At 43.9% G+C, this 26,911-nt stretch overlaps 2 protein-coding genes across 8 annotated transcripts in view; one reads left to right on the plus strand and one right to left on the minus strand.

Moving 5' to 3' along the window:
- Positions 1 to 18,184, minus strand: part of LOC110520347 (leucine-rich repeat and calponin homology domain-containing protein 1) — a 107,624-nt gene extending 89,440 nt beyond the window's left edge. For all 6 annotated transcript variants that reach the window (XM_021597606.2, XM_021597604.2, XM_021597607.2 and 3 more), the window contains exon 1: positions 17,849 to 18,184. In XM_021597606.2, the coding sequence (XP_021453281.1) occupies positions 17,849 to 18,065 (217 nt within the window). In that variant the 5' untranslated portion in view covers positions 18,066 to 18,184. The remainder of the gene's footprint in view (positions 1 to 17,848) is intronic.
- Positions 18,185 to 19,522: 1,338 nt separating this feature from the next.
- rubcnl (rubicon like autophagy enhancer) lies at positions 19,523 to 26,908 on the plus strand. Of its 2 annotated transcripts, none has more exons than XM_021597610.2 (14): positions 19,523 to 19,879; positions 20,117 to 20,221; positions 20,559 to 21,216; positions 21,351 to 21,430; positions 23,097 to 23,289; positions 23,616 to 23,670; positions 23,811 to 23,946; positions 24,209 to 24,348; positions 24,556 to 24,620; positions 25,168 to 25,406; positions 25,816 to 25,877; positions 26,221 to 26,374; positions 26,506 to 26,596; positions 26,700 to 26,908. In XM_021597610.2, exons 2-14 carry the CDS (start codon positions 20,198 to 20,200, stop codon positions 26,801 to 26,803), a joined length of 2,001 nt encoding a protein of 666 aa, XP_021453285.2. In that variant the 5' UTR covers positions 19,523 to 19,879; positions 20,117 to 20,197; the 3' UTR covers positions 26,804 to 26,908. The 2 variants fall into 2 exon arrangements, with proteins under 2 accessions (XP_021453285.2, XP_021453284.2); XM_021597609.2 differs by having other exon boundaries at positions 19,524 to 19,879; positions 20,114 to 20,221.
- The last annotated feature ends 3 nt before the right edge of the window (positions 26,909 to 26,911 follow it).

Here is a 26,911-nt window from a genome sequence, read left to right on the forward strand (position 1 = left end):
ATGGCCTATTAATTAGGGACGATTTCAAGTTTTCATAACAATCGGTAATCAGCCTTTTTGGATGCCGATTACACTGCAATCCATGAGGAAACTGCGTGGCAGGCTGACCACCTGTTACAGTAATGCAGCGTCAAAAGGACCTTGTGGCAGCAAGGAGCCAAGGTAAGTTGCTAGCTAGCATTAAACTTATCTTACAAAAAACAAAATCAGTCTTCACATAATCACTAGTTAACCTAGTAATATCGTCAACCATGTGTAGTTAACTAGCTTGTCCTGCGTTGCATACAATCATATCGGTGCCTGTTATCATCGCATCACAACCTACTTCATCTTTGCCAAATGGGTGATGATTTAACAAAAGCGCATTCGCGAAAAAAAGCACATTCGCTGCACAAATGTACCTCACCATCAATGCCTTTCTTAAAATCAATACACAGAAGTATATTTTTTTTAAACTGCATATTTAGTTCAAATAAATGCATGTTAGCAGGCAATATTAACTAGGGAAATTGTGTCACTTCACTTGCGTTCAGTGCACGCAGAGTCAGGGTATATGCAACAGTTTGGGCTGCCTGGCTCATTGCAAACTGTGTTACTTGTCCCTGTTCCCAAGAAAGCTAAGGTAACTGAGCTAAGCAACTATCGCCCCGTAGCACTCACTTCAGGCATCATGAAGTGCTTGAGAGACTAGTCAAGGACCATATCACCTCCACCCTACCTGACACCCTAGACCCACTCCAATTTGCTTACCGCCCCAATAGGTCCACAGACTACGCAATCGTAATCACACTGCCCTAACCCATCTGGACAAGAGGAACACCTATGTAAGAATGCTGTTCCTCGACTACAGCTCAGCATTTAACACCATAGTAGCCTCCAAACTCGTCATCAAGCTCAAGACCCTGGGTCTCGACCCCACCCTGTGCAACTGGGTCCTGGACTTCCTGACGGGCCGCCCCCAGGTAGTGAGGGTAGGTAACAACATCTCCACCCCGCTGATCCTCAACACTGGGGCCCCACAAGGGTGCGTTCTGAGCCCTCTCCTGTACTCCCTGTTCACCCACGACTGCGTGGCCATGCACGCCTCCAACTCAATCATCAAGTTTGCGGACGACAATACAATGGTAGGCTTGATTATCAAAAACGACGAGACGGCCTACAGGGAGGAGATGAGGGCCCTCGGAGTGTGGTGTCAGGAAAATAACCTCACACTCAACAAAACAAAGGAGATGATTGTGGACTTCAGGAAACAGCAGAGGGAGCACCTCCCTATCCACATCGATGGGACAGTTGTGGAGAGGGTAGTAAGTTAAGTTCCTCGGCGTACACATCACGGACAAACTGAATTGGTCCATCCACACAGACAGCGTCGTGAAGAAGGCGCAGTAGCGCCTCTTCAACCTCAGGAGGCTGAAGAAATTTGGCTTGTCACCAAAAGCACTCACAAACGTCTACAGATGCACAATCGAGAGCATCCTGTCGGGCTGTATCACTGCCTGGTACGGCAACTGCTCCGCCCACAACCGTAAGGCTCTCCAGAGGGTAGTGAGGTCTGCACAACGCATCACCGGGGGCAAACTACCCTCCAGGACACCTACACCACCCGATGTCACAGGAAGGCCATAAAGATCATCAAGGACAAAAACCACCGAGCCACTGCCTGTTCACCCCGCTACCATCCAGAAGGCGAGGTCAGTACAGCAGGGAGCGAGAGACTGAAAAACAGCTTCTATCTCAAGGCCATCAGACTGTTAAACAGCGACCACTAACATTGAGTGGCTGCTGCCAACACACTGACTCAACTCCAGCCACTTTAATAAATGGGAATTGATGGAAATTGATGTAAAATATATCATTAGCCACTTTAAAACCTGTTAAGGATATGGCAGACATATGCCCCCTTTGGAGAGATTGGGTACCCCTAGTAAACTGAAAAAAAAATCTGTCAAAAATTGCTAATATATGCAAATAAAAATTATTATTGGATAGAAAACACTCTAAAGATTCTAAAACCGTTGGAATTATGTCTGTAAGTATAGCAGAACTCACAGGGCAGGCATTCTTCCAAACTAGTTTTTGTGGTCATGAAAGTTGTAGCAACTTTGACGTCATCGCCCCCACCCTTCCCAACCAGTTATGATTCTGGGGAGACTTTCTATCTCTTCCGCTAGATGTCCTCTTTCAGTAGAGCATTGAATCGTTCAAATCCCGCGAGAATTGACCCTATGGGAGTGAAATTAGTGCGTGCCACGAGAAAATAGGCTGTGCGTAGGGGCGCGAATTGGTCCCAGCCATTCCTTTTTTCCAGCACTCAAGAGAAGGGCAGACGATGGCCGATTGAATTGAAGTTTGTTTTGTGTGTCTAAAACATCATAAAGCTTGCTTCTGCACTTAGTTTGACCTGTTTAGTCGACATATAATATGTAATTTTGAAGTTTTGATGCGCAACTTTTCCGGACCAGAGGACGTTTTGGGTGCATTTCAGCTGATGTTATTAGCAGTAGCTAATACAAAGACGCAAGACTTGAAACCAAACGATGTATTGGGTAAGTATGAAGCCTTCCAGAACATTCTGAACGAAGACCATCGAAGGTAAGGGAATATTTATGCTTAAATCTGTGTTTCTGTTGACTCCAACATTACGTAGAAATGTAGCTTGTAACTGAGCGCCGTCTCAGCATATTGAATAGTGTGCGATTTCTGTAACGTTAAAAATAAATCTAACAAAGCGGTTGCATAAAGAAGCAGTGTATCTTTCTAACTATATGTAGAACATGTATATTTAGTCAAAGTTTATGATGTCTATTTACGTTATCTTGCCGCGCTACCTAGATTTCCTGCGGCCATTTTTGAGTAATTTCTGAACGTGAACTCACTGTAAATGGACATTTATGGATATAAATGGCATATTATTGAAAAAAAAAAAATGTACTGTGTAACATGTCATATTATTGTCATCTGATGAAGATTTTCAAAAAGGTTAGTGAACGATTTATTTTTTAATCCTGCGTTTGTTGATTGCATGTTTTGGCTATTCAAATGAGCTGTGTCTGGTGGTGGTTTGACATATATATGTGCTATGTTTTCGCCGTAAAACATTTTAGAAATCTGACTTGCTGGCTAGATGAACAAGGTGTTTATCTTTCATTTGAGCTATTGGACTTGTTAATGTGTGGAGGTTAAATATTTTTAAGAATATTTTTGCGTTCCATGCGCCACCGTTTCAGCTGAACGTGGGGGGTTGATTCCCAATTGGGAACCAATATCTTAGACAGGTTAAACAATGCTACTTAATATAATGTTTACATACCCTACATTACTCATCTCATATGTATATACTGTACTCGATACAATCTACTACATCTTGCCTATATCGTTCTGTACCATCACTCATTCATATATCTTTATGTACATATTCTTTATCCCTTTACACTTGTGTGTATAAGGTAGTAGTTTTGGAATTGTTAGGTTAGATTACTCGTTGGTTATTACTGCATTGTGGGAACTAGAAGCACAAGCATTTCGCTACACTCGCATTAACATCTGCTAACCATGTGTATGTGACATAAATTTGATTTGATTTCCTAACAAAGAACGTAATTAACTTGCCAGAATTGTACATAACATTGACATAACATTGAAGGGTGTGCAATGCAACAGAAATATTTAGACTTATGGATGACACCCGTTAGATAAAATACGGAATGGTTCCATAGTTCACTGAAAGAATAAACGTTTTGTTTTCAAAATGATAGTTTCCGGATTTGACCATATTAATAACCAAAGGCTCGTATTTCTGTGTGTTTATTATAATTAAGTCTATGATTTGATATTTGATAGAGCAGTCTGACTGAGCGGCGGTAGGCAGCAGCAGGATCGTAAGCATTCATTCAAACGGCACTTTACTGCATTTGCCAGCAGCTCTTAGCAATGCTTGAAGCACAGCGCTGTTTATGACTATCAACTCCCGAGATAAAGCGCCTATAAGAACATCCAATAGTCAAAAGGTATACGAAATACAAATGGTAGAGAGAAAAATAGTCGACGCGTCATAAATCCTATAATCACTACAACCTAAAACTTCTTAACTGGGAATATTGAACCACCAGCTTTCATATGTTCTCATGTTCTGAGCAAGGAATTTAAACATTAGCTTCTTTTTTTTCTTACATGGCACAAATTGCACTTTTACTTTCTTCTCCAACACTGTGTTTTTGCATTATTTAAACCAAATTGAACATGTTTCATTATTTATTTGAGACTAAATAGATTTTATTGATGTATTGTATGAAGTTAAAATAAAAGGGTTAATTGTTCAGTCAGTATTGTTGCAGTAGTCATTATTACAATTAAATCGGTATCAGCTTTTTTTGGTCCTCCAATAAATCCGGATCGGCGTTGAAAAATCATAATCGGTCGACCTCTAGTGCAGAGCTGATGTAAAGGTCAAAAGTGACATTCCAGGATAGTATTACCAGCACATAAGACGTAAAGAATGTAGTGAGGAGAGCCTCCTATTGTGTGCGTACGTGATACTGAGCTACTCGTGTCTCTCTTTGTATACTGGACCCTTATAGCTGTGATTGCATGACTTTGTCCCTATCTGTCTCTAGACCTTTTCCATATAACATAGAAACTAAAATCACACCCACCCAAACAGAACAGCCGAAGTAGAATTCAATGTTTTAAATTATGTTTTAATCTGTAGCTGAAGTACCTATCCAATTAATGCCCAGGCTTACTGCCCTTCTCTCTGCCTATCTATTCCATGCAGTCACTGATGCTGTCGAGTGATGAGGTCACCACATTTGGGGCCCAGCTGAGGCTGCTGCTACCTTAGACACATGACAGCCTTAGAGCAGCAGGGAAAACACTCACACATTTTCACCTGGCTCTAACATGCACACACAGCTCTTCTCTTACTGCTCTGTTCTCTACTGGTCCGTACTGGTCTGGTACATGGTGTTGCTGTCTGTGTGACGTTTTGTATCTTAGGGCTGTGAGGCTGAGGCAGGTCTGTACTGTAACAGAGGCAGGAAGCCATCCTAGTCCCTCCCCGCCTGGCTCATTGTTTGGAAGGGCAGCAGCTAAGGCCATTTCCTGTCTGGGAAATGCTGAGGCACTGCATACCCCCCCCGTACACCGAACCTTATATCACACCATCCTACCTGCCCCTACTGCAATGTCGGCCATCCCTTGCTACCCCGACTCAAGAGAACAAGTGAATCTGAGAACACTGGGAGACAGTACTGTCACTGACCCTTTAGAGGGGGATTTCTGGTGACACCTCACACTAATACGCCAGGGGTGTTAATGACACACACAGAAACCCCCTAGAGAGACACACACACACATCAGGAATCGTCTAGAAACTTCAGTTCCTGGCATCTTTATCTGAGTGCACCACTTCCCCAGAACTGATACCATTTAACTAGACTGTGTTTACAAGGCTAGAAAAACTATTTTATATAGGTCCTATCTGCTTTACACATTTATAATTTATTTGACCAGGTAAGTTGACTGAGAACACTGTCATTTAGAGCAACAACTTGGGGAATAGTTACAGGGGAGAGGAGAGGGGGTGACTGAGCCAATTATACATTTGGGATGATTAGGTGACCGTGATGGTATGAGGGTTAGAATGGGAATTTAGCCAGGACACTAGGGTTAACACCCCTACTCTTACGATAAGTGCCATGGGCTCTTTAGTGACCACAAAGAGTCAGGACACCGGTTTAAAGTCCCATCCGAAAGACAGCACCCTACACAGGACAATGTCCCCAATCACTGCCCTGGGGAATATTATTTTTGGAGCAGAGGAAAGAGTGCCTCCTACTGGCCCTACAACACCACTTCCAGCAGCATCTGGTCTCCCATTCAGGGACCGACCAGGACCAACCCTGCTTAGCTTCAGAAGCAAGCTAGCAGTGGGATGCAGGGTGGTATGCTGCTCCCCTCATGCCTCCACAGAGCAGAGCTTTGAACCCAACCTGTGGAGCGTGAAAAACACAGACGCTCATATCCGCCAAACAAGAACCTCTCCCTCTCTTAGCAACCAAACATGCATGAAGAGTTCTATTAGAACAGCTCTGACCAACAACCAGTGTTGTTATGGCGTTGCGGCATGGTTTCGGGTCATCTGCTGGCTTAAGACAATATCCAGGATGACCAAAATAACTTGTGATTTCCTAGAATCAATGAAATTTAGCAAGGCCATTCAAATACCCCACGCACATTTATAAACCTTCACCATAACAGAGTTCTATAAAGCAACAAACATGTTATTGAGCCTCCAAAAAGCCCTAAACGTTATTCCAACATTCATAGCGCTAAATGGACCATATATAGTATTTGGCACTTGCTCAAGGCTGTATGATGTGAAGACATAAGCTCCTTTAAAAATAAAAATGTCATCCTCCAAAATATAAGCCCTTCTCATCCACCCCCACATAGTAGAACCTCAACACCCCTTCCCCAACATCACAAAAATTCTGCCCCTGGCATCATAATTGCACCCCTCCCCCACTGACCTACCCACCCTATGAGTGTGTTCTGCAGGGCACCATGCCATCCTGTCACACTGTGTCTGTGTGAAGGGGACGTGAAGAGGCAGAGGGGGGTACATTACTGTGTCAACACCCGCCTAGAGCATACAGCACACACCCTCTACAGCACACCCCCCCTACAGCACACCCCCCCTACAGCACACCCCCCCTACAGCACACCCCCCTACAGCACACCCCCCTACAGCACATCCGCCTACAGCACATCCGCCTACAGCACACCCCCCCCCCTACAGCACACCCCCCTACAGCACACCCCCCCCCCCCTACAGCACACCCCCCCCTACAGCACACCCCCCTACAGCACACCCGCCTACAGCACATCCGCCTACAGCACATCCGCCTACAGCACACCCCCCCCCTACAGCACACCCCCCCCTAAAGCACACCCCCCCTACAGCACACCCCTCTACAGCACACCCCTCTACAGCACACCCCCCTACAGCACCCCCCTACAGCACACCCGCCTACAGCACATCCGCCTACAACTTATACTTAACATATGTTTCCCATGCCAATAAAGCCCAGTGAATTGAATTGGATAGATAGAGAGCGAGAGAGAGAGCAGGGCACTGATACAGAGGCAGGGGAGAGACTGATAAGACACGGGTCAGTGGTTGTAGGAGTAGGGAGGAGTGTGTAGTGGCATGGAGTGTTTGTGAGGGTATTTTGTGTGTGTGTGAGATACAGTTGAGCCGTGACAGTGCAGTGTCGGGGGTTGCCAGCAAAACATCACAGCCAGAGGCAATTAACCCTCTAATCGAGTTAATACCATCTGCCTGCCCTCGTCTATTCCGCTATACCACTAGAGTTTGCACATTTCTCTGGAGAGTTCATTAAAGAACACCCAAAATGTACAAAGTGTGTCTGTATAGCTGTAGAGCTATAGGTGTAGGTTTGATGGTACCAGTATAGTCCTACCAGGGACTGACAGGTCAAAGGAGGAGGGAATGATTACAACCAGCCCATATAATCCCTAGTCCTAATCCCTGATTGTCTGCCACTCACTGGGTCACAGCAAACGGTTTCTAGAGCAGCATGTGTATTCCGTGCTCCATGGTGACGCTAAAGATTTTTTTTTTTTTTTTTAAGAAAAAAACATTTATTTTAAAACACACACTGAGGTAACAAACTTGATTAAAAACACAATAAGAACACACAAGAAGATTGAGGATCTATACAGCTGTACCAACAACACAAGAGAAAGGGTAGAGGCATCTAAATTCCATTATTTTGATTCAATTAACTTCACTGACCTAATAAATCAAGTGATTATTCAGTAATAAATTACCAAAGCAACATAGTCCATCATTGTCATCCATTCCACTAGTACTGCATCTGTCCACATTCCATAGGTTAGGCCCTGTGGAGTTTCTGCCCTGCATCTCACCACAGTAAACTTTTATTTCGCTAGTTATACTGTAGTACAGGGGTAGACCACTAGATTCAGCCTGAGGTTTTGTTCACTGCAAATTGACCATAACAAAAAAAAATGTATTTGAAAATAATAATTTCATACCTTGATTACATTGAGACACAATCACATATTTTATATATGTGGGAATACTTGGAAACCGATTTACAAAATAAAACTCAGCTCTGGCTGAATTATTGGTGATTTCACAGTCTTTTCTTTTTTGAAAACTTTGGGGGCAAAATATATATATATATTTTTTTAAATCACTCACTGACAGTTTTGGCCCGTGGGCCACCTGTTGCCGACCCCTGCTATACTGAAACCCAATCTTCTGCTGTTCCAGCCCGTCTCTGGGGCATCACCTCCTCTGAACAGGGCCAGTAACAGTTCCATTAACAATGCATTAGCTCATTATTCTATCCCCAGACTATACTCCACCACAGCACCCGCTGCAACCTGTTTATCCCATCACCACGGTTACCGTCACAGCGCAGAGCCCACAGTGTCGTGTCTAAGATCTAGACCTGATGATATAGGGATGTGTGTGTGAGTGAGCGATACTAAGGCTACAGGATACACAATTCACTTTTGAAGTTAGTTTACCAACTGGAGGCGATGAGGTCTGTCTAAGACTTAACATGTGTGTAAGGGAGATATAATTGGAGAGAGAAAAGGAGCGCTAGACACTAGTGAGATAGGAAGTGTGTGTGTGTGTGTGTGTGTGTGTGTGTGTGTGTGAGAGAGATCGAGGAAGAGAGAGGGGGATAGTAGATGTGTGAGTGTGTTTTTAACTCAGCTGTGGTTTATGACAGTTCTCAGGTGTGGTCCGTACACAGAACAGACAAACTCCACCCTCCAACACCCTATCCCTGGTTGCATTCCTGAGAATTCACAGCTTCCTGTAGGAGCGAGACGTACGTACACGTTTGACAGGACATCCCAGGGAGGGGACAGAGAAATTAAGGCAGGTGTGTTTACAGGGCACCAGAGTGTATCCTGGCAGCCAGCCCAGTGGTGAAGGAAGAGTGCTGGGGCTGGACTGGACCTGAGGGTCGTAATACAGGATCTCTCACACACACACACCACTGGGGAGGTGGCTCATTAGGAACCAGGCTAAGGGCTGGCACACATCGCACCGAATGTGGATTTGCGTTCGTTGGTGTGTTGATCGTTCAGTGTGTGGTGTTTAAGGGAGCAACTGCTGTAGACGTCTGACTGCCAAGACATTTCATGCGATTCTACATGTAATCATTGTGCACTCGCAATTTTTCCCCCGCAAATTTCATTGAGGTGCTAAGTACTCTCAGCCAGCAAACGCTATTGGTGTGTCTGAGCCCTAACACATCTCACATCACAACACACAGAGAGAAAGAGAGAGTGTCAGTCAGGCTGTTGCTCCAGAATGTGAGTGAACGGCGTGAAACAATACCCGAAATGCCCTTTGTCATGGGAGGCTGTTTCCTTTCCTGACATATTCATGAGAACAGGCCAATAAAATCTCTAGAACTGACTATTACACACAAACATAAATAACCAGAAAACAATGCTAGATTCAGATACATAACGTTACCACAACATTCAGAGAACATTCGCCACCAGTTGAAGTGGACACATATTTTACATTTCTGCTTGGTTCCCATTTCCTCAAAAACCTCCCCTGGGAATCATTATGAAATCAAATCAGGCTATTTCTGGAGACAACCAAAAAAGGTCTCGCTCTAGTCTGGGTGAGTTGAGCTCTGAGGTCAGGAAGGCAGAATGGTAATGTTGCCGGAGTGTCCTCCTCCTCCCCTTTCTAATCCTACCAGCAATCTGATTAGACCCACAGGACCTTGTAAGGCTAAACACCTTTAGGATCATCATAACATCAAAAAGTAAGACTTCATCTGTGTACATAATACTAGAGGTCGACCGATTAGGATTTTTCAACGCCGATACCGATTATTGGAGGACCATAAAAGCCGATACCGATTAAATCGGCTGATTTTTTGGTATTTATTTATTTGTAATAACGACAATTACAACAATACTGAATGAACACTTATTTTAACTTAATATATTACATCAATAAAATCTATTTGGTCTCAAGTAAATAATGAAACATGTTCAATTTGGTTTAAATGATGCAAAAACAAAGTGTTGGAGAAGAAAGTAAAAGGGCACATATTTTACATGGAACATATTGCAATGTAAGAAAGCAAACATTTCAGTTCCTTGCTCAGAACATGAGAACATATTAAAGCCTTTTAACATGAGTCTTCAATATTCCCAGGTAAGAAGTTTTAGGTTGTAGTTATTATAGGAATTATAGGACTATTTCCCTCTATACCATTTGTATTTCATTAACCTTTGACTATTGGATGTTCTTATAGGCACTTTAGTATTGCCAGTGTAACAGTATAGCATCCGACCCTCTCCTCGCTCCTCCCTGGCCTCGAACCAGCAACAAAACAACAATTAACGCGCGCTAACTAGCTAGCCACTTCACTTCGGTTACACGAGCCTCATCTCGGGAGTTGATAGGCTTGAAGTCATAAACAGCGCAATGCTTGACGAACAAGGAAGAGCTGCTGGCAAAACGCACGAAAGTGCTGTTTGAATTCATGTTTATGCGCCTGCTTCTGCCTACCACCGCTCAGTCAGATACTTAGATGCTTGTATGCTCAGTCAGATTATATGCAACGCAGGACATGCTAGATAATATCTAGTAATATCATCAACCATGTGTAGTTAACTAGTGATTGTGATTGATTGTTTTTTATAAGTTAAATGTAATGCTAGCTAGCAACTTACCTTGGCTTACTGCATTCGCGTAACAGTCTCCTTGTGGAATGCAAGGAGAGGCAGGTCGTTAATGCGTTGGACTAGTTAACTGTAAGGTTGTAAGATTGGTTCCCCCGAGCTGACATGGTGAAAATCTGTCATTCTGCCCCTGAACGAGGCAGTTAACCCACCGTTCCTAGGCCGTCATTGAAAATAAGAACGTGTTCTTAACTGACTTGCCTAGTTAAATAAAGATTAAATAAAAAGGTGTAAAAAAAATAATAAAACATTTGTTTTTATTTATTATTATTTTTTTTAAATCGGCGCCCAAAAATACAGATTTCCGATTGTTAAGAAAACTTGAAATCGTCCCTAATTAAATCGGCCATTCCGATTAAAATCGGTCGACCTCTACATAATACTCAGTTAAAAAAAAACATTTGATGGCAACCATTAATTTGAGATGAACTATATTTTTAATCCAAATATAGTACCCTCCGTCATCCCAGTGCAAATTCACAATGGTGATATACCCAGCAATGGTGATATACCAGCAATGGTGACTTTACCATCTGATCTATAAAGAACAGAGTGGCCAAACCGACCACTATGAGGAGGAATGTTCCAATGTTCGCTCAATTCAACTGTCATCGTTTTGTATGGCACAGTGCTTGTATGTGTTAACTATGAGTGATGTCTCTAGTGAGTGGACACAGTAGTAGGAGTGTGCTCACATCAGGTAGGGTGCAGAGCAGATGGTCAGAAGTGCCATTCCAGGATATTAATAACAGCAGGTGTGTGTGTAACTGGGAGTAAACCCAGTCAGACAGTAAGGTAATTATCACCGCTAGTAATATCTAGCGAGCCCCTGGCCACCTTGCTGTGTCAGCCGACCTGGGCCACGGCTCAATCTCAGTCATCGAGCTCCACTGATAGGGAAATGGGGGCAGTGGGGAGGGGGTTAAAAGGGCACCAACATCAGATTCAGGCCACATACAGTAGTATTACATCGCAGTGTCAGTCTGCACATAGGTCCTAACATGTAGGTACCATGTAGAAGTAAGCTTTTGGTTTTTAGGCAGATGAGCAAATATGAAACAGTGTTTGGGATTTTCCTTAGCAGAGTAAGAATGTGTGTGTGAGAGAACGTGTGTATAATTTTGATAACCGTCTCACTGCAAAAGCAGAAGCGGCACAGACAGTGCTATCCTGTAGTGAGAAATCAAAGTTTATTTGTCACGTACGCTGAATACAACAGGTTCACCTTACAGTGAAATGCTTACTTACAGGCTCTATACTAATAGTGCAAAAAATGTTAGGTGAACAATAGGTAAGTAAAGAAATAAAAACAGTAAAAAGACAGTGAAAAACAGTAGCGAGGCTACACGCAGTAGCGAGGCTATATACAGACACCGGTTGGTCAGGCTGATTGAGGTAGTATGTACATGTAGATATGGTTAAAGTGACAATGCATATATGATGAACAGAGAGTAGCAGTAGCGTAAAGAGGGGTTGGCGGGTGACAATGCAGATAGCCCGGTTAGCCAATGTGCAGGAGCACTGGTTGGTCGGGCCAATTGAGGTAGTATGTACATATGTACATCAATGTATATTTAAAGTGAATGTGCATATATGAAAAACAGAGAGTAGCAGCAGTGTAAAAGAGGGGTTGGTGGGGGAGGCACACAATGCAAATAGTCCAGGTAGTCATTTGATTACCTATTCAGGAGTCTTATGGCTTGGGGGTAAAAACTGTTGAGAAGCCTTTTTGCCCTAGACTTGGCACTCTGGTACAGCTTGCTATGCGATAGTAGAGAGAACAGTATGACTGGGGTGGCTGGGGACTTTGATAATTTTTAGGGCCTTCCTCTGACACCGTCTGGTGTAGAGGTCCTGGATGGCAGGCAGCTTTGCCCCAGAGATGTACTGGGCCGTACGCACTACCATCTGAAGTGCGGTCAGAGGCCAAGCAATTGCCCTTTACCAGGCAGTGATGCAACCATTTAGGATGCTCTCGATGTTGCAGCTGTAGAACCTTTTGAGGATCTCAGGACCAATGCCAAATCTTTTCAGTCTACTGAGGGAGAATAGGCTTTGTCATGCCCTCTTCACGACTGTCTTGGTGTGTTTGGACCATTCTAGTTTGTTGGTGATGTAGACACCAAGGAACTTGAATCTCTCAACCTGCTCCACTACAGCCCTGTCGATGACAATGGGGGCGTACTCAGTCCTCCTTTTCCTGTAGTCCACAATCATCTCCTTAGTTTTGGTTACGTTGAGGGATAGGTTGTTATTCTGGCATCACCCGGCCAGGTCTCTGACCTCCTCCCTATAGGCTGTCTCGTCGTTGTCGGTGATCAGGCATACCACTGTTGTGTCATCTGCAAACTTAATGATGGTGTTGGGAGTCATGCCTGGCCATGCATTCGTGGGTGAACAGAGAGTACATGAGGGGACTGAGCACACACCCTGGGGGGCTCCATTGTTGAGGATCAGCGTGGCAGATGTGTTGCTACCTACCCTCACCACCTGGGGGCAGCCCGTCAGGAAGTCCAGGATCCAGTTGCAGAGGGAGGTGTTTAGTCCCAGGATCCTTAGCTTAGTGATGAGCTTCGAGTGTACTATGGTGTTGAACGCTGAGCTGTAGTCAATGAATAGCATTCTCACATAGGTGTTCCTTTTGTCCAGATGGGAAAGGGCAGTGTGGAGTGCAATAGAGATGGCATCATCTGTGGATCTGTTTGGGCGGTATGCAAATTGGTTGGTTGCCTTAGTGTTCTTGGGCACAGGGACTATGGTGGTCTGCTTGAAACATGTTGGTATTACAGACTCAGACAGGGAGAGGTTGAAAATGTCAGTGAAGACACCTACCAGTTGGTTAGCACATGCCCGGAGCACACGTCCTGGTAATCCGTCTGGCCCCACAGCCTTGTGTATGTTGACCTGTTTAAAAGGTCTTACGTCGGCTACGGAGAGCGTGATCACACAGTCGTCCGGAACAGCTGATGCTCTCATGCATGCCTGTGTTGCTTGTCTCAAAGCGAGCATAGAAGTGATTTAGCTCGTAGGGTAGGCTCGTGTCACTGGGCAGCTTGCGGCTGTGCTTCCCTTTGTAGTCTGTAATAGTTTGCAAGCCCTGCCACATAAGACGTGCATCGGAGCAGGTGTAGTATGATTCAATCTTAGCCCTGTATTGACGATTTGTCTGTTTCATGGTTCGTCGCAGGGCATCATAGCAGGATTTCTTGTAAGCTTCCGGATTAGAGTCCCGCACCTTGAAAGCGGCAGCTCTGCCCTTTAGCTCAGTGCGAATGTTGCCTGTAATCCATGGCTTCTGGTTGGGGTATGTACGTACAGTCACTGTGGGGACGAAATTCTCGATGCACTTATTGATAAAGCCAGTGACTGATGTGGTGTACTCCTCAATGCCATTAGAAGAATCCCGGAACATGTTACAGTCTGTGCTGCAAAGCAGTCCTGTAGTTTAGCATCTGCTTCATCTGACCACTTTTTTATAGAACGAGTCACTGGTGCTTCCTGCTTTAATTTTTGCATGGAAGCAGGAATCAGGAGGATAGAGTTGTGGTCAGATTTACCAAATGAAGGGCGAGGGAGAGCTTTATACGTGTCTCTGTGTGTGGAGTACAGGTGATCTAGAATGTTTTTCCCTCTGGTTGCACATTTAACATGTTGATAAAAAATTTGGTATAAGTGATTTAAGTTTCCCTGCATTAAAGTCTCCGGCCACTAGGAGCGCCGCCTCTGAGTGAGTGGTTTCCTGTTTGCTTATTTCCTTATACAGCTGACTGAGTGAGGTCTTAGTGTCAGCATCTGTCTGTGGAGGTAAATAAACAGCCACGAAAAGTATAGCTGAAAAGCTAAAAAGAGCCCAACGCTCTAACCACCTCGCCTTCTGGATGATAGTGGGGTGAACAGGCAGTGGCTCAGGTGGTTGTTGTCCTTGATGATCTTTCTGGCCGTCCTGTGACATCGGGTGCTGTAGGTGTCCTGGAGGGCAGGTAGTTTGCCCCTGGTGATGCGTTGTGCAGACCACAAAACCCTCTGGAGTCCGCTGCGGTTGCGGGTGGTGCCGTTGCAGTACCAGGTGGTAATAGGAGCCCGACAGGGTGCTCTCAATTGTGCATCTGTAAAAGTTTGTGAGGGTTTTAGGTGCCAAGACAAATTTCTTCAGCTTCCAGAGGTTGAAGAAGCGCTGTTGCGCCTTCTTCACCACACTGTGTGGGTGGACCATTTCAGTTTGTCAGTGATGTGTATGCCAAGGAACTTGAAGCTATCCACCTGCTCAACTGTGGTCCGGTTGACGTGGATGGGGGGGGTGCTCCCTCTGCTGTATCCTGAAGTCCGCGATCAGATCCTTTGTTTTGTTGACGTTGGGTGAGAGGTTATTTTCCTAGCACCGCACTCCCAGGGCCCTCACCTCCTCCCTGTAGGCTGTCTCGTCGTTGTTGATAATAAGGCCTACTACTGTTGTGTCGTCTGAAAACTTGATGATTGAGTTGCGTGTCCACACAGCCATGGGTGAACAGGGAGTACAGGAGGGGGCTGAGCATGCACCCTTTGTGGGGCCCCTGTTTTGAGGATCAGCGAAGTGGAGGTGTTGTTTCCTACCTTTACCACCTGGGGGCAGCCCGTCAAGAAGTCCAGGACCCAGTTGCACAGGGTGGGGTTCAGAACCAGGGCCCCAAGCTTAATGATGAGTTTGGAGGGAACTATGGTGTTAAAGGCTGAGTTATAGTCAATGAACAGCATTCTTACATATGTATTCCTCTTGTCATGATTGGCAAGGGCAGTGTGATGGCATCGTCTGTGGAACTATTGGGCCGGTAAGCAAATTGAAGTGTGTCTAAAGTGTCAGGTAAGATAGAGGTGATATGATCCTAGACTAGTCTTTCAAAGCACTTCATGATGACAGAAGTTAGTGCTACGGGGCGATAGTAATTTAGTTCAGTTACCTTTGCCTTCTTGGGTACAGGAACAATGGTGGACATCTTGAAGAACGATCTGGCCTTAATGGCCATATACTCTTATAATCGCCACAGACAGAAGAGGACTGGCCACCCCTCAGAGCCTGGATCCTCTCTAGGTTCCTGCTTTTCTAGGGAGTTTTTCTTAGCCACTGTGTGTCTACATCTACATTGCTTGATGTTTTAGGCTGGGTTTCTGTATAAGCACTTTGTGACATCTGCTGTTGTAAAAAGGGTTTTATAAATACATTTGATTTACATGAGTACAATACGCTCTAATAACCTTTCTGCAATGTTATGCCAATGTTCACGACATTACCTCATGACAAGGCTGATGGAATGTTGCCAACTGTAATTTAGTATCAGATTGCGTATGATGGACTGGAACTCCCCTGCTACTACGTCCAAACGCATGAGACTAATGCAACAATCTATTTTCTACTCCAGGTTATAAGGATGGATTATGGTCGCTCTGTTATAGTTACATGTAAACTATAAACTAGAGCCAATAAGTTGACTCCTCACTGAAATGGCCAAGGACACAACAAAACACACATAAATCCTGTATGATGCTGTGTGCAATCCTAAACACATGCACATAAGGGGTAAACACAAAGACTAGGATTTACTGTCAAACCCATTGACAGCTCTTACTTATTAAGCTTGCCTGGAAACCCGACGTTGAATTGCATTGAATTCTACGTCAGGCAGAAATTAGCATTTGAATCTGGAAAGTTTCCTCTCGGGACATCGCATGCTTCGGGTGATAGAAATATGAATGCACTACCAGGGCTTTGAAAAGTTGACGGAATAATAGTTTCCTGTGGATATTGTCTCACATTACTACCGCCAAAAGGACCAACCACATTAACAACCGGTAAAGTAAATTAAAATATACTTGTATTCAACATTCTGGCATGTAGAGGTCGTGAGAGGAAACTTTCCTGATTCAAATGCTAATTTCTGCCCGACGTAGAATTCAATGCAATTCAACGTCGGGTATCCAGGCAATTACTAAGATAACCTACTGAAAGGTCAATGGATTTAATTGCTGCAGTGCGCAGTCATGCATGGCCCAGCCAATCTATACTGAACAACAATATAAACAAAGTGTTGGTCCCATGTTTCATGAGCTGGATTAAAAGATTCCATACAATTTTCCATTTGTGCACACAACACTTTATGTCCCTGTTAGTGAGCATTTCTCATTTGCCAAGATAATCCATCCACCTGACAGGTGTGACATATCAAGAAGATGATTAAACAGCATGATCATTACACAGGTGCACCTTGTGCTGTGGACAATAAAGGGCAGTCATGCGGTGGGGTTGTGTATTGGGCTGGCATACGCTACAGACAACGAACATAATTGCTTTTTTATCTATGGCAATTTGAATGATCATTTTTAAAAGATACACAGGTGCACATCTGTGTTCCCAGTCATGTGAAATTCATAGATGAATTCATTTAAATTGACTGATTTCCTCATAAGAACTGTAACATATTTGAAATTCGTGCATGTTGCGTTTCTATTTTTCTTCAGTATAAAATACTGGAGTTAATAGCGTGACTGCTCGTTGTATGACAGCCTACCATAGAAACTTTGACAGGCTGCTGCAGCAGCCTGACACCGAAATGTGAATAGTACGGTTCTGGGAAATAATATGGGGATTTCCCCAACATCTTCCCGACAAAATTCAAAGAAAAAGGCAGCGTGCTGTTCCGTCATTGTTTGACAAACATACAGACCGGGGGCATTTATAGTAGTAGCCTTGTTGGAGCATTAAGGCCATGCTATCTTTAATGGCCCACATTTCGTTGCCTACGCACAATACTGAACATCTGTCCAAAAGCTGATTCTCCGCATCGAGAAAAGCTTAGTCGTGCGCTAGACACGGCATGTCCATAAAATTCTCCATCACTGTCATGTTAATGTGTCTGGAATTGAAACTTCTTAATTCAAACATACTCCAGACATCAAGTTATCGCTTACACAGAATACAAAACCCTTCGTCTCCAAAAGACTAACTGAATTCCAAAAATCCATGCATTTTGTCGGGACTGCTGGGCGCAGGAGCGGAAGAGATTCAGAATAATTATACGGCATTGTCTATTCTTACCTGCTTCCACCGTATCTGATAAATCGTAGTTAGATGCTGTCCTGGGGTATTCTTTGAGTTTCCTGGCGCTGAGGTTCAAAAACCCGGAGTTCGCTCCTTCTTCCAACGCTCTTTCCAAGCCGCGGTTGGGAGGCAGGTTATTGCCACTGATGTTACTTTGTATCGAGGCAGAAGCGAGCTGGGAATGGGGACGAGGGTCTGGTCCCAACGTCGCCATATTAGCCCCTGCTTTATTTAAAATAAATGCTCTGCAATGACTGTATCCAAGCACAAACTATGGGAGAGACTCCAACGGTTTGCGAATTTCCTCTTCGACTGCCTCCGCTCCCACTGCGACTGCGCTATTTACAGTACTACATTGAACTCTAGCCAGACCAACGGCATACTGGTAAATTTGGATTTTGCGACCCCTGCTGACGAAACATAAAACTTCCATAATTTATCTTCAAGACCTACTATGACATCTGTGCTGTAGCCTACCTATGTAGTTCATATGAACTGAGTGATACAGAACAATAACATATCTTAGGGATGCAGTCACAGTGAGTATGGGTTTTGAATGATTGAAAGGCCTGCACAATAATTTTACAGAATTACAATTACAGAAAAACGTTTCATACCATTCATTTCATGTTATATCTTGGATGAGGATTCCTGGAGTTCGTTGAATCTGATAGAGAAACAGAGAGAGAGAGCGAGAGAGAGGGAAATACACACAGAGAGACAGAGAGGCCTCACTACCAATGAGAGTGCTGAGTCAAGCGCTTGAAAAACCTGCTTGCATCAGCAGATATACTGATCACTATGGGGGCTACACAATAAACACACATACACACTGACACACATACACATAAAGTGAGAGAGACAAACAGAGAGGTAGAGATATATGCCTTCAGATACAGATCCAAAAGAAGACAGTGAGTGAGGGTGGTGGAGTGACAGACTCGTCTCTGTTTTGTCATACCTCATTTCTCAGCCTATCATCTTTCAGTCTGGTTACATCTGGAGTTAGTAAAGGCTTCTGGGATTCTATTCCAGACTAATCCTGAGAAAGAGAAATAGCCTATAGTTCTACTATTCCCAATATTCATGACTGTGACTATTTCTTTTCAGGGCCTGAAAAGCCAGTCCACATCATGTCACTTCCCACTGGGCACACACTGGTTGAATCAACGTTGTTTTCAAGTAATTTCAATTAAATTACGTTGAACCAATGTGGAATAGACATTGAATTGACGTCTGTGCCCAGTGGGTTATTTGTCACTTTCATCCCCTTACTTCATCTTCTATTATTATCAGATGATAAGTACAATGCAAATAAATGGATACTCCTGATAGTTCCTCTTTTCTGTTCAAGCTGCATTCTGCAGTGACACAGGGTTCGATAGGCTTAGGGCTGATTTCTGCAACATCTCCTTCATGCTGAACAAAGCATTACTTGCCACTGCAGGGAACCTATCAGGACGACAAAGCAGAATTCACTACTCTTGACCAAAACATTAATAAGGAAGACTATTACATATGGATTAGGTTCAATCTGTTTCTTTGTGCATGAAAACTCAATTCCCACCAGAGATGTGTGAGCTGTTGGAATGAATGTGTATAAGATTTAGTAGGCCTACTTGTCAAGTCAAATATATAATCATGAGTAGTTCTGAGACACTTCTTGGAGTTTGAGCCTTTGACCTTTGATAAAAACATTTATTACACAAAGACATAGCTCACTCGCTATTTGAACTTGGAGTTTGTAAATTCAGAGCTTATTTAAAAATAGCTTATTTATCTAAAGTTATCATTCACTTCATCATTTGTTGAGGAACACCCACAGAGAGACTTCTTGCGTCTGGTTTGAAAAGGGCATTGCTTTACCACAGAAATTTCAACCCAACATTAAATACAGGAAGTAAAGATATCCTCCGACCCACTCCTTGCTCAACAAGTTGACCGTTTTACAGCTGTGTTATTTCAGATGTCATACGACAAAAAGACTCAGGTTCAACCATGTCCTTCATTTTGGAATCAAACAAAATGGTGAGTACTTTATAGTTTGACAGAATATGAAATAGTTTCAGAGATTCTAAAGGGGGTCACATATGTGATTGTTCTGAAGGTTTCAATACTACTTGTAGGTGTATCTTAACTTCAGTATAAATATAGGTTTGATGTCCCCATTGATATGTTGTTCATTTGTAATATTCTAATGACAGTAAAAAAAAATCTAAATATCCAAGTGATTATTGTTAGAATAATTCTGTATCATTTCAGAAGCTCTACAGAGTCAATGTCCTTCATGTCCATCCGTCAGTCAAACAGTGAGCTCTGACCTGCACTTTATTGTCCAACTCTAATATGGACTCACAGGATATCAAAAAGGTTGGTGTTCATGTGGAAATAGCCCCTTCACAATAGAGATATGGTTGTTATATTAATATATTTTACAACTTTTTATTGTATCTGCCTTAATGGGAAAGTGTCATATGAAGTCAAATCATCTGTCAAATGAACTTGTAATGTTGGAGATGAGAATATATTCTGTGAATACTGACTCAAACAATGCCACCATGCAAGTCTTATACATTTCAAGTTGATCTGAATATATATTTTCTGCTGGTAGTTTCCATTCAGGAAGTATAACAAGAGCAGTTGTTTTGAAGGAAATTGAGGTATAACTGCGTTCATAGAAAATCTCTCTCTCTCTCTCTGTGTGAAGGTGGTCAGTCGAGGCACTGCCTCTCCTCTACGGAAGTCAAACAATGTGAGCTGGTATGTGGACACTGTCCCCACATCCCCCTATCTAAGTCCACCACACGGACACTGCACTGACACAGAAAGCAGCGGGGAAGAAAAGAGCACAGGGCAGTCCTCTCATGATGATGATGATGAAGGACACTTTAAGAGTAATGAAGCACCAGGGAGTTACTTAAACAGGGAGGACCCCTCTCTGCTGACCCCAGGTGATGACCAATATCACCTGCCCAGAAGTAGCCCCGTTATCTCCCACAGGAGGAAGTCCTTAACATGGCATGGAGATACAGGGCTGTCTCTGTCTGCATTGCCCCCTACTACTGTGGCCCCTCTGGGTCTTAGTAGTGACCCCCCATCAACATCTGACCGATATCATCTTCATCTTACTGAGCCCCCACTGGCAGCAGAGAGGTCAACTGGTACTGTAAAGGCAGAGTCTACCCCCTGTCCCTGTCCTACTATATCTCAGTCACATAAGCCACGCTGTGTCTCCATCTCTGCCAACCTGAACCGCCTGCTTACCAGCGGGCTCCATCTGCCCTTCAGGGGCTCCCAGGGGCCAGGGCTGGACCAGGAGGAGGGTCCCCGACTACGCTCAACCTCTGATGCCCATCCACAATTAGGTAACCTTTTCTGCTGTCCTGATATGGTAGACTTTACAGGTCTTTACAGGTGCAGAGAGAAAATAAGAAAGTGAGGTTCCTTATGTCTAGGTCACTGATTGATATGTTTTTGTCATTGTGCTTTTACATTAAAGTGCCTATTAAGGATAAAAGACAAAGTGATATTACACACTGCTCTGCAGACATTATCAAGACTGGCTGTGACCTGGACAAGGTAAATTACCCTCTCTGAAACATATTAGGTTAATTATATTTGCTTATTTATATTTTGTTTATTTTTGAAGCATCTACATTGCCTTCGGAAAGTATTCAGTCCCCTTGACTTTTTCAACATTTTGTTAAATTACAGCCTTATTCCAAAATGGATCAAATATTTTTTACCCTCAGCAATCTATACACAATACCCCATAATGACAACACGAAAACCGTTTTTTAGAAATGTTTGCTAATTTATTGAAAATAAAGAACAGAAATACCTTATTTACATAGGTATTCAGACCCTTTGCTATGAGACTCGAAATTGAGCTCAGGTGCATCCTGTTTCCATTGATCATCCTTGAGATGTTTCTACAACTTGATTGAAGCCCACCTGTGGTAAATTCAATTGATTGGACATGATTTGAAAAGTCACACACGTGTCTATATGAGGTCCCACAGTTGACAATGTATGTCAGAGCAAAAACTAAGCCTTGAGGTTGAAGGAGTTGTCCGTAGAGCTCTGAGACAGGAGTGTGTCGAGGCACAGATCTGGGGAACGGTACCAAAACATTTCTGGAACATTGAAGGTCCCCAAGAACACATTGACCTCCATCATTCTTAAATGGAATAAGTTTGGAACCACCAAAACTCTTCTTAGAGCTGGGCACCCGCTCAAACTGAGCAATCGGGGGAGAAGGATGGTCACTTTGACAGAGCTCTAAAGTTCCTCTGTGGCGATGTGAGAACCTTCCAGAAGGACAACTATCTCTGCAGCACTCCACAATCAGGCCTTTATGGTAGAGTGGCCAGATGGAAGTCACTCCTCAGTAAAAGGCACATGACAGCCTGATTGGAGTTTGCCAAAAGGCAGCTAAAGTCTCTCATACCATGAGAAAACAATATTCTATGGTCTGATGAAACCAAGATTTAACTGTTTGCACTGAATGCCAAGCATTACATCTGGAGGAAACCTGGCACCATCCCTACGGTGAAGCATGGTGGTGGCAGCATCATGCTGTGGGGATGTTTTTCAGCGGCCGGGACTGGGAGACTGGTCAGGATCGAGGCAAAGATGAATGGAACAAAGTACAGAGAGATCCTTGATGAAAACCTGCTCCAGAGCGCTCAGGACCTCAGACTGGGGCGAAGGTTCACCTTCCAACAAGACAACAACCTAAGCACACAGCCAGGACAATGCAGGAGTGGCTTTGGGATAAGTCTCTGAATGTCCTTGAGTGGCCCAGCCAGAGCCCGGACTTGAACCCGATCAAACATCTCTGGAGAGACCTGAAAATGGCTGTGCAGCAATGTTCCTCATCTAACCTGACAGAGCTTGAGAGGATCAGCAGAGAAGAATGGGAGAAACTCCCCAAATACAGGTGTGCCAAGCTTGTAGCGTCATACCCAAGAAGACTCAAGGCTGAAATCTCTGCCGAAGGTGCTTCAACAAAGTACTGAGTAAAGGGTCCGAATACTTATGTAAATGTGATATTTCATTATTTTAGTTTTTATATATACATTTGCAAAAATGTCTAAAAACCTGTTTTTGCTTTGTCATTATGGGGGTTACATCCTTAGAATAAGGCTGTAACATAACAAAATGTGGAAAAGGTCAAGGGGTCTGAATACTTTCCAAAGGCACAATATAAACTCTGACATGATGCTTTATGCCTGGTGTGTAGGAGAATGCTCATTTCATAGTGGTGGACATGGTGCTGGAGGCCTTGGAGGGGGTGAAGTGGGCTGTGAGTCTGAGTCAGAAGAGCTGTGGGGCTATGGGGAACCATACAGAGGCCTCAGAGGACTCAGGGGCCCAAATCTGCATCCACCCCTCAAAGACACACTCTCTTGTTTCCACTGACAGTGGATATGAAGGTAGGGAGCAAGAGGATGTAGTAATGGAAGAGGGCTTTAAAATAGTAATGAATTGTCATGAAATTGTCATTAACATTTTGGACCAGATCACCTTGAATGCTTTCCTTTCATTGCCAACCAATGTTCTTGGTGTGTAGAGAATTTATGCAAACACAACCAACCCACCTGGTCATATCAGATGCGTGGTCATAGAGGATTTAGATAGAAAGCCATTTAGGGGTGTTGGAGACAAGGCCCTGACAGAGAAGGATGTGTCAGTGGGACAATGTGAGAGAAGCGTGTTCTCTGAGTTAATGTTTTTCATATCACCTCTGTTTGCATTGTAGGTTGTGGCGCAAACAATAGACCAATAACCAGAGGCGCTAATATGTCCTTTAAAAGGTAGAAACAAACAAACAGATACAACCATCAGACCTCTGATTAACTGTGATAGTATTCATCATAGTCTTCATACAACAGCCTACAAAATCATTCCTATTCATCTTGAGTCTTGTTCTTACCCCCATTATGTCCATACTCAGTTCCATGGGTTTTCCCATAATGCGCTGCTCTGCTGAGGGCCTAGCCCAGCAGCTGGTGTGTGACTTCAGGAAGCAGTGGTTTCCCACACAGGAGCTGAAACGCGGCCGTCAGAGCATCAGAACCTCGCTGCAGGAAGTGAGAATCACTGTGGTTACAAAATGCCCCTGCTGTCAAACACACAAATACAAAAGCTAATTTTAACAGGCATACTTTCTGTTGACAGTTCTATTCCAGCTAGCTGGAAAATTGCAATAGAGTAGATTTGTGAAATATCGTCACTGACACACGAGGAATGACTGTGAAATGGAAATGACTTCAATAGGATGTTTACACCAGACAGGAAGAGTGTTTACCAATCACTGTAGCAATTTGACTGACTGTCCTACTCAATCCCCAGCTTCCTGGAGGGGTTTGTATGGTGAGTGATGCCCGTCTTAGTCTGAGTGAGGAGATCAGACAGAGAACCAGGATGAGGGGAACTCTGAACTGGGCCCCACCCCGGTTCCAGATCATCTTCAGCGTCCACCCCACCCAGAGGTCAGTATGGTGTCACACTGACTTCACTGATGATGACTATTCCTACAGGGGATGGGCTTGTGCAAAAGTTTAACATTATTCTCATTGTGTCATGGTATTACTCCCTTTCACTCTCTGTACAATACATTTGTTCTCTTCATTTGTATGTGAATCAATCTGCAATAAGTCTGTTAATCAGTTTCCCTCATAATTCTGTCTCCTGCCCAGGCGCAGTGAGGTTGTTGCCTCCCAGCACTTCCTCTGTGCAGGCTGTGGAACTGAAATAGAACCCAGTAAGTACTACTCTATTCCAGAGAGCTGGACACTCTGGGTGATCCACCTGGAACCACAGCAAGCCCTTTAATGTTAAAACTGAGACAGAGCTTTGTACATATTTCCTTTGCTGTGAGGCGCTCTGAGTTTTCATGTTTCTGGGTGGTTGTGGAGGAATTCTCTGGCGTGTGTAACTGGATGATTTACGGAGCTCACCAGCTGTATATTACCTGTGAGAGGAACAGACACACTGCATACAGTCTCACTCTTTCTCACACATGCATGCACGCACGCACGCACGCACACACACACACACTGCTGGGCTTTCACTGACAGAGGCCTGCTGGTCTGCTAGGAGATGATGATGATGTTGTTGTTATGGTTGAAGATCCAAGTTTAACTGCTTAACTGTATCCTTTTTACTCCTTGTGAATTCATTTCTGAACTAAACAAAAACCATACAGTGTTGCAGTTCTCAAAGCCTTAGTATGATCTATCCTGTTGCTTTCTACATTCTACATTATATGAATATCAGTCCATCTAGATCGCATTGCTCTCATACCTCAGGATACATCAAGAAGCTGCGCTACTGTGAATACCTGAGCAAGTACTTCTGTGACTGTTGCCAAGGCGGTGCTGAGTCTGTGATCCCAGGCCGGGTGCTGACCCAGTGGGACTTTGGAAGGTACCCAGTCAGTGATTTTTCCAAGCAGCTGCTGGACTCTGTGTGGCACCAGCCTCTCTTCGACCTGACCTGTGTTGGCAAGACCCTTTACAGCAGGGTGCGAGAACTGGACAGGTTCATGGTAAGTAGACGCCTATAGGAGCTAATATACTGTATACATGGTTTCAACTAGTCTGGGGTCAGTTCTTATTATTGTGCTTGAGTGCGGTGTGAGTGTCGACTGAGAATGTAAACTGGGCAGGTCAGTGGTTTAGGTTCAAGCTAACAGCTGCAGGTTTATAGACAATGAGAGATATGGTCTGGAATCAGTTTTACAGCAGTAGTGAATCCTCTTCTTCAGCAGTGTCTGGGGTGCTCATGTCTGTACGAAGAGGAAACTCAGAATAGGGATCTCGGAGTCACTGGGAGAATGTGGATTAGTCTGTGTCTTTGATTAGTTCTCTAATGTTCAGTGGCGACATGCAGGGAATGTTGCCGAGGCAAATCCTCATACACATATTGATTACATTAACACTCTTCTCCCTCCCAAGGACCTGCAGGAGCAACTACTAGGCATTAAAAGACTGCTGAAAGCATGCAGATTATCTGAGGGGTAAAGACATCCATTTAATGATTATCCCTTCACCACTCTCTCACACTCTAATTTCTCATGCCAACTTCTTCACCACACACGGCACTTTTCGCCTTATTTAGAGATAAACTGCATCAATCTGTTAGTTGTTGGTTGCAGACGACAACCTTCCAAGTATTAATCGATTGAGCCATAACTTGCTGTACAGATTAAGTTAAGAACCTTTTTATCTGGACAGATAAAGGGGTTATGATCTAGCCTGGGTATTGATTTAGATTTATTATGAATAGCCATAATAGTCTTGGTGCTTGAAAAAGTTCTTAATTTCACCCCTCCCCCCCACGTGTGCTGTTCTTATGCTCAGGGTCCTGAAGGAGTTTGAGCAGCTTCCTGATCACCTGACACAAGAGCCACACCTGTTCTCCATGGATGACCTCCTGAGGGTAAAACGAGGTCAGCTGGTGCCGCTGGCCAGGGCCGTGCTCCGGGTGGCCATCGCCCACGTGGAGAGCTGTCAGGTATATCCACCAGTTGCAAAATCACAGATGGACAAATAAATGTATATTCTAATATCATGACTTCACCTATAACCTCAGTTGTTATGCAGTGTTCAATTGTTGAGACTAAGATCTGTTGCGTTTTATCCCAGGTCTGCCTGGCTAGAGGCTTCATCTGTGAGTTCTGCAAGCAGAAGGATGTGTTATTTCCCTTCCAGAGTGAGACCTGCACACGCTGTCAAGGCAAGTGTTTTTCTGATCAGACAGAGACAGCCCGCTCTTCACCTTGACTTTCTTTTTTTTAAATCCATATAAATCTGATAACGATGCCTCTCTCTCGTTTTAGTGTGCAAGGCCTGTTTCCACAAAGACTGCTTCAGAGATGAGGAGTGCCCTAAATGTGCACGGATCCAATGTCGAAAAAAGCTGATGGACACGTTCTGCCTCTAGAGTACATGTTGGAAGTGTGGGAAAATATTCTCACATTCTTACATGTGTTTGTCTTTTGAATCTGAATACAGAGTATTCCAAATAATAAAATGCTGTGCATTAAAATGT

This window comes from Oncorhynchus mykiss, chromosome 3 (assembly GCF_013265735.2).
Source record: "Oncorhynchus mykiss isolate Arlee chromosome 3, USDA_OmykA_1.1, whole genome shotgun sequence".
Lineage (NCBI taxonomy): Eukaryota > Metazoa > Chordata > Actinopteri > Salmoniformes > Salmonidae > Oncorhynchus > Oncorhynchus mykiss.

What these genes read in the sequence shown, in the direction of transcription:
- rubcnl (XM_021597610.2), top strand. Translation starts at nt 20,198, where the DNA reads ATGGACTCACAGGATATCAAAAAG. An exon ending in CACTGACAGTGGATATGAAG is followed by an intron (nt 23,290 to 23,615) that starts GTAGGGAGCAAG and finishes TTTGCATTGTAG; the next exon opens with GTTGTGGCGCAAACAATAGA. An exon ending in GACCTGCACACGCTGTCAAG is followed by an intron (nt 26,597 to 26,699) that starts GCAAGTGTTTTT and finishes CTCTCGTTTTAG; the next exon opens with TGTGCAAGGCCTGTTTCCAC.